The 8,312-nt window shown below is 34.6% G+C and overlaps 1 protein-coding gene across 1 annotated transcript; it reads right to left on the bottom strand.

Annotated features, from left to right (window-relative positions):
* Positions 1-260: 260 nt before the first annotated feature.
* LOC112017424 (ALBINO3-like protein 3, mitochondrial) lies at positions 261-8,060 on the bottom strand. The gene is made up of 5 exons (XM_065768058.1): positions 7,320-8,060; positions 6,473-6,579; positions 3,013-3,140; positions 2,482-2,553; positions 261-1,405 (listed from the first exon to the last, which is right to left on the bottom strand). Exons 1-5 carry the CDS (start codon positions 7,601-7,603, stop codon positions 1,274-1,276), a joined length of 723 nt encoding a protein of 240 aa, XP_065624130.1. The 5' UTR covers positions 7,604-8,060; the 3' UTR covers positions 261-1,273.
* Between the last annotated feature and the right edge of the window lie 252 nt (positions 8,061-8,312).

The raw sequence follows: 8,312 nt of genomic DNA, 5'->3' as shown, positions 1-8,312 counted from the left end.
ACACTAAGTTTAAACATGACATTTTTTTTTATTTAATTCTATGGTGTTTAATAAAAAAATACATAACTATGATAATTATAATCAAAATGAAGCATACAGTTCAATCAAAATATATCCAGAAGGCAAAGACTAAAACGCACAAGAATAGTAAATATTCTTGTTCATGGGCCTTTTGATATGTAAATTTTTTTTTTTTTTTTTTTTTTTGTGTAATACAGTACCCTAAGAAAAGTGTTTGTATAATAAATCAATGGTACAGGTTATTTTCTTCAATATGGAGTTTTTAGCAAAAAACTTAAAAAGTACGGGTTGGCATACTAGTGCTTCTTCAAAAGCACCAATGCCCCTCAGTACATGAACTTCACTTCAGCCAAGCAAAGTGCTTAGACCTGGAGCTTTGAGCTTTGAGCTTTGAAGCATGCCTCAGGTGTGCTTTTAAGAACACTGGTAATTACATCTAAATCAACATACAATTAGTAATATGTAAGTCAATGACCAAGAAGAGTTTCATTCTGTCACATGCAATATTAAAGAACAAATAAGAGAAAAGTGTCACAAGACTTCCCTAAAAAACTACATATATATGTGTGTGCGCGTGTCTTGATACTTTGAAGAACAAGAAACTATGAAATATGATCAGATTTCCAAGCATTGACAGACAACTACAATAAACTTACCCTGGGGCAAAGTTATGACTTACATTTACATGTGCTAGCACATATTAGCCCTTTAGGACAACAAAGTTTTGCTGCTAAATAAAAATTTTACTTATACAAATCGCTACTGATTGCTAGTTCAGACAAAAGGAAAAAAGGTACATATACATTGAAAAGTGTAACCAAAACTATGCTCAAGTTGTAAAAAGCGCAAGCACATACACCCACGTGGCCATGTAGGGATAGATTTGTGAAGGAACCAAAAATATGACTCACTGAACCAACACACCAAAGCTAAACCAGGATGGTGCCTGGAATTACATGTGGCATCAATAAGACGACAGTGTCTTGAACCTTTATACATGGTATTTTCTATTTTGGAAAGCACATAAAACTTGGAACATAAAGTGCATTTGTTTTTTCTTTAGGAAGATTCTTTTTACTATACATAAAAACTAGAACACAGTCATGTAACAAGAAAAAAGCATGATTCAGTCTATAAGCACCAACTAAGCTGAGTCAATAAGAATGACATCTCTTTGCAATAAAAGGTTGTCCTTGGAGATTCAACCCCATGATCACTAAGAAAAGTGGGGTATAACTGCATGTTATGATAACTAGTGCACACCGACTAGAGAGCCAAATACCTGAACATTAATATAGTGCAAGCCAGCAATCAACAAAGGAAAGATGGGGCCCGAGACGCCGTGTGAGAATTCAGTCAAATTTTGGAACCACAAAGCACCACCCTGTAATGAATGTGAGAGATTTATTTCCAGTAAAGTTAAAAAGCCATAATAAATATCAACAATTCAAAACTGCAACATCGTCAAACATTCTCTACAGCACTATAAATTTTCCAGAATACAAAGATAGCAAAGATGAGCATCACATGTAGCAAGAAATAAATTTCCAATGCACTCTAGATTTCCAGTAATGTAAATTATATTTATGAGGAAAAACAAAAGATGCTGTATGAGTTTCAGCTATAACAGCATTTAAGATGCAACTTGAGATTAGGAGCTTCGGTAATTTTACCATCACAGGACCAAGTCCTAAGATACTCAAGAAATAAATAAATAATTAAATAATTCTTATATGTGCTACATAGCCTTATAGTTACAACATTGTATATTATGACAAGTGACAACATCCCAAATAAATGTGCCAAACTTATATGAAGTTGTTTTCTGGAATTCTTCTACAATGCTATATAATCGTTTCAGTTTTTTGCAATAAACACAATCTAAATAGAAAGATTAAATACATCTATTCTATATCATCAAAAGAAGCGTGCCTGACTTCAGAAAATTTTAGTGAAAAACCATGCCCAAGTGGAACGCCATGTATACAAAAGGCATCCTAACTGGTTTTCAAGGACAAAGAAGCATGAGTGTGAATAATAAGGAAATTTCTAGTTGAAGCTTCTTAAGAAAGTTTATTGCACCTTGCATACAGGTTCTTTACAAAAATAATGGACAAATCTAAATTCATGTCAGGTCAATTCTTAATTTGATCTATACTAGCCTTTTCTCCATCCATCATCTGTAATTGTTTTTACCCACTGGAGTGTAATGTGCGTAAAACATATCCTGATGGTCATTTTCAGGGATAAAGGAGAAATATAATCAATGGAAAATTTTCAAGAAAGGTAGCAGCTTAATAAGAAAGTTTATTTTTACTCTCAGTTGAATAAAATACAAGGTCTTCAGCTATGAATATATGAAAGCTGTAGATCATGATATCACTACTTACAATAAAATGAAACTAATATTTTTGAAACATAATTGTTTAAATTTATCTATCTCCTATGTCAGTGCCTTACACAATCAAACCCAGGATGATGATCCAGCGACATTCTTCTAATACTAGTCATCCACAAGAAAAAGCATGGTACCTGCAGATAATTTTAAATACAAGCAAGATCAATTATTACAGAAACTTCGTCTATGCAGCTACATATTCAGGCTAATATGGTTTTCACAATCCTGTAGGAATACGAATTTTATTTAATTTGTAGCTACATATTCAGGCTAATATGGTTTTCATAATTCTGTAGTAATACGAATTTTATTTAATTTGTCTCCTCACCGCATCAATCATTCATGGACTCCCCACTTTTGGTGCTTTCATTTTATTTATACGCAATAAGTAAACACAAACTGGGATTGGCTCAATACAAATACCAAAGAACCAAGATTACCCACAGTTTGCTTGCAGCAGTTAATTCATTATTAAAAGGCTAGAATATTAACTCAAAGACAATCAAGCTATCTGTAATTACAAGGAGAAGGGGGAAAAAATGCTGTTTATATAATGGACAAAACTATTCCAACAATTAAGGCAGATGTATCACCTGGATAGAAAAGTATGCAAGGAACCATAAAAATGAGGGGCATCCAATTGCTCTTCTTTCCCTTTGGAAGAGTGAAATTTGATCAATATAACTCTTTCCTGACAGAGGTGGTGGAAATGGAGGAGGCACTTTGAGAAATGCATATGAGAGTCAAACAAAAATTAATTGTAAGTTAAATAGAAGAACAACACTGAAAAGGAAGAGGATTCTATGATAAGAGAACCAAAAAAATGATATAAAACAGATCCTCCTCATAATAGATGTTAATAAAATTAAAAGGTAGAGTGCTGATAATGATAATGTCTACCAGTCAAGGTTTATCAATTAGCAAAATAACGCCATGCTACTATAAATAATAACGGCTTGGAACAAAACATTATGGCAAGGAATAATTGAAATTAATAATCTCTAGCATGAAAAATGAAAAAAAATTACACAAGAACTTTTGAGCTCATTCGCTTCTCTCAGCTTTCCTTTTGTTGGATACGTGGAGTAATACGGCAAGAGACAACATGAGTTAATGGAAAAATAATGGATAAAACAAAGCAAAAAAACATAATAAAAATATTTTTTTTATTGGTATATTAAAAATAATAATAATAACAACAAACAGGTCAAACAAGATATTAAGGATATTGAAAGACCCACAATACCTGAAACATAGGTATTGACCCAAAAAAAACCCTAACCAAAGTAAAGACAGCATTATTCTTCTCACGTAACTTTCATTTGGCAACCTTTCTTAAAGTAATATCTTGGGGCTATCTTAACAAACTATTATCACCATTCCTGTAGAATAATCATAGAATCCAATTTTAGCATGTATATGACTTAATATAGCAGACTACATTGCAACTACAGGAACAGGCAGGCTTCACATGCCTGCTGCTTCCATACAAACTTGTTTTTTCCTCATTGGTAAGTTACACACGCACCTAGTGGGTCCCAAACCCATGACCTCACATTCCACCTAGCACTTGCAAGTAGAAGTGTGCATGGGTCGGGTTGAGGGGATTTTTTTTGACCCAACCCACCATAGTAGGTCAAAAAAATTTCAACCCAACCCAACCCATCACTTAAGTCCAACCCAACCCATATGGGTCGGGTTGGGTCGGGTTGAACCCATGGGTTTGACAATGTTTTATTATTATTATTATTAAATTGAGTAGAAAAAAATATAAATATTAATATATTAAAAAAACCCAAAAATTAGTATTAATGTAACTCTTTAAAGGCAAACAACACTAATGACTAAACAACAATAATAATTTACTAGGATTTGTGTGAACTAATTAGCTTTTATATAAGATAGGAAGTTATAAGTGCCCTACAGCTGGTTTTTAAAAAAAAAATTATTAAATATATATTCAATATGGGTGGGTGGGTCGGGTCGGGTCGGGTTTGTAATTTTATGACCCAAACCCAACCCGACCCGCTATAAAAATAATTTTTGGATCCCAACCCAACCCACCAAGCCCTAAAAACTGACCCAACCCGGCGGGTCGGGTTGGGTCGGTTCGTGTCAGGTTTGGCGGGCCAGTGGGTTTTCAGCACACCCCTACTTGCAAGGGGAGGAGGTACCAATTAAGCTAGAGCTTATTGCCTTCCAAACAAACTGTTTGTTCTCACAACAGTATCCCCACGATGAAATACTCTTTTCACTTTGTATTAGGTTGCACCTCTTTGTCACTTTTCCACCTAGCACTTGTAAGGGGAGGAGGCTCCAGTTAAGCTAGAGCTTATTGCCTTCCATACAAACTGTTTGTTCTCACAACTGTAACCCCACGATGAAGTACTCTTTTCGATTTGTATTAGGTTGCACCTCTTTGTCACTTTTTTAATAGTTCTTTTCCTTATCAAAAAATAAAATAAAATGAAAAGAAGTTCAAAGCAATAAAAAAGACTCCCACGCCAACTGACAATGCTCATCGGGGTTTTGTTTTTGTGACAAGAAACACATGCTCCATAGACCATACTGAATCAATAATGCATATGAATTTTATAAGTGGCAATCAAATTTGAGCTAAGCAACTGCAATCAAAGGCAAACTAAACAAATGTACTCAAACAACACGTCATAACACAATTTTCAGCTTCAGAAGTTGGCCGTATGAGGTTAAAAGCTAGATCTATCAACTCCTACTACACTTCTCGTGTTCCTGACTTTCATTGATAAGTAGAACACAGACAGTAAAAGGTCGCTGGGTGATTTATCTGTGCCTTTGAAACAAGTTACAGAAAATTAAGTTCAAAAATAACCAAGCCTTGGTTCTAAAATTTTTGTGGTCAGCTCTGGAGTCTCAACAGACTAATTCAGGTCTAGCTTTTTTTTTTTTTTTTGAAAAGTAAGAAGAAAATATTATTAAAAAAGGAATAGTAAGAAAAATACAAAGAGTTCACGGTAGTGAACAAAGAGTAATAAGAAACAAAAAGACACAAGCAGAAACTAAGCTATTCTAATAGACAAAAGGAAATCCACAAGAGTAGAACAATTCGAGAGACCCCAACACCAAGACCAATCAAAGAGGATCCGTTGGCATAATTCTAACAACTGAACCACAGATTTCCCATTATACTCAAAAGAACGCCGATTCCATTCAGTCCAAATAGTCCACATTAAACAGCTTGAAACCAAATTCCAAATATCAAAACTATGCTTCCCAAGCCAATGATACCAACAAAATAATAAGTCTGCAACTGGACCTAGCATGACCCAATCAATCCCAAACAACCAAAGCATATACGTCCACAAAGAATGAGCTATCGGACAAAAAAGTAACAAATAATCCACAGATTCCTCATTACAACAGCACATATAACAACGATTCGCCAAAGGATGACCACGAAGCATAAGGTTATCCAAAGTTAGAATCTAACCATGAGCTGCTGTCCACATAAAGAATGCCACCCTTTTAGGAACCTTAACTTTCCAAATGCCCATCCAAGGAAAAGTAGGAGCTGCATTTGGAATCTTATGATAAAAAGACCGAATATCAAACTTCCCGCTTCTATTAAGACCCCAACAAAGACTGTCACACCCTCCACCCCTAGGAATCCAAGTTTGGATGAAATGAAGTAGGGAGTAGGAAGCCACTAACTCCCAATCATTGAATTCCCTATAAAAACTAATTCAGGTCTAGCACATCTATTAACCATTATATCCTATCCAAAATAATGTGCTCTTTATATGATTGGATGAAATCTTAGATTCTTTGAATCTCAATTTGTAATTAAACTAGTCAGTGTGCAATTGTGCTATCCAACAACTTTTTTTCTAATAAATTATTGTACCTCTTTTCCATTTTCATCAATACGCAAGAAAAATCAACATGAATAGGAGTTCAAATGACATTATAGAGAGAACCAAAAAAGTAATTAAAAAGAAAATAATAGAAACAACTTAGAAGAATGAATGCAACAAAAAGCTACAAAGACATAGTTAACAAATATCAAAAACTCACATTTAGGAAACAACTCTCCAATCCTTTTCAACTTGTTAAGTTGAAAAATCAGTACTGGGAACAGTACAACTCTCAGTGCCACAGTAGAGGAAGCAATAACTATCCACCTACAAGGTCATAATAAATTCATAAACTAAAATAGTGAATATATGTAAATAATTAGTAAAACAGAAAGGGGAAAAAAATAAAATAAAATTACCTAGCTCCTTGACACATAATAGATTATCAAAAAGCTCACTTTATAATTACTTTGTGTTTGGATTAGCTTATTTTGCAGAAAAAATAGATGGGTGTAAAAGTAAAGTTGTACTTAGGCAAAAGTCAAGCTTTAAATAGTTGCACCTACCAAAATAAGCCAAATAAGCTAATAAAAAAGCTCATGGCTTTGGATTAGCAGTTGGTTATAGGCTTATTAGTGTATGTACAACTTTTTAAAAGCCTCACATTTTCAACACTTCGCCAATTTCAACAAGAAGCTAATCGAAACACACAATTCAAATAATAGCAAGTACTCAGATTTATTTACTTATATCTAAAATATAAAATAAAATACAATAAGCTAAAATACTTTTTGGTGTTCTTTTGGTTCCTTGAGTATCAAAATTGAAATTAATACTCTCAACTATAAAATCATCGACAAAGTATTCTCCCTACTTCCAAAATGGAATACATAAAAAATAGAGAAATTAGTTTAAAAATGAGTTGAAAATAAAACAAAAAAGATAAGTTTAGAAATCCACCGTTTTCCAACATATTCTAGGGAAACAAACAGAGAGAGAAGAAATAATGAAATAAAGTTTGCAGATATTTTGGAACAATTAAATATATGGGGAAAGAGAAAGATTACCAAGGCAATCCAGTGAGGTCGTGGTAGGCATCGAGCAACGAAATCAGGTGACGAACAGGAAGAATCGAATCTTCTTGGAAGGGAACATCTCCGCCGCCAAGTGGAGTGGAGAAAGCGCGGGAATGGAAGAGGAATGGGTTCACGCGGGGAGTGAAGCGCGTGTGGGGAGGTGGGGAGAGAGGGCGAGGGTTTGATTGATGCGCTGAGAAGAGAGTGGGGAGAAGGGAGTAGTAAGGACGAGAGCGACGGAGGTGGGACAAGAGTATGGAAGTTGTTGTCATCATCTCATCAGAGAGCTTCACTCTTCAACCAACGAGCTAGCTAGGTGTAAAGCGTAGGTGTGAGCCTCCCCCTAAAATCTTCCTTTATCTCTCTCTCTCTCTCTCTTCTTCTTCTTCTTCTTCTTCTTCCAGATTTTAGAATTTTAGTTTGAAGATAAATTATTGAAACCGAGCAATATCTTTTGGATTTGGGTTTGGATTTGGATTTAGAGTCCAATAAAACAACAGTGATTATGAAGAAGCAGGCCACTCGTCTCGCACAAGTTTGGACCCTTTCCCCAACATTTGGTTGACCTAGTTGGTAAGGTACCAAGATCGCAAGTCTCAAGATTTTGGTTCGAGCATCTATAATTAGTTGTCTGATAGTACTTCTTATATCTAATCTCTATTTCAAATGATTCAAAAAAATAAAAAGTCACAAACTGAAAGTATAAGGTCTCCCCTGAGAGCAAGCAGGATGCTGCTATAATCACATTTAGGTAGGAAAGTCACGCTAATCACCCCCTTTACTTATTTTTTACCCAAAAAAAAAGTTTAGGTCCCTTCTGTTCATCCATATCATTCGAATTAGGCAAGACACACATACGGATTTCATGTGGACTTATACTTGTAAAGTAATCATCATGCCAAGCTACACAATGATTTTAATTAAAACTCTTATTGCTAAAAGTTTCAAGATATTTAAAAAGGGTTTTATTTCTTCATTTATTTA

Source organism: Quercus suber, unplaced genomic scaffold, assembly GCF_002906115.3.
Source record: "Quercus suber isolate HL8 unplaced genomic scaffold, Cork oak 2.0 scaffold_884, whole genome shotgun sequence".
NCBI classification, from domain to species: Eukaryota; Viridiplantae; Streptophyta; class Magnoliopsida; order Fagales; family Fagaceae; genus Quercus; species Quercus suber.
The sequence above is the reverse complement of the archived record's forward strand: the minus strand, read 5'-3'. Positions and strand labels throughout refer to the sequence as shown.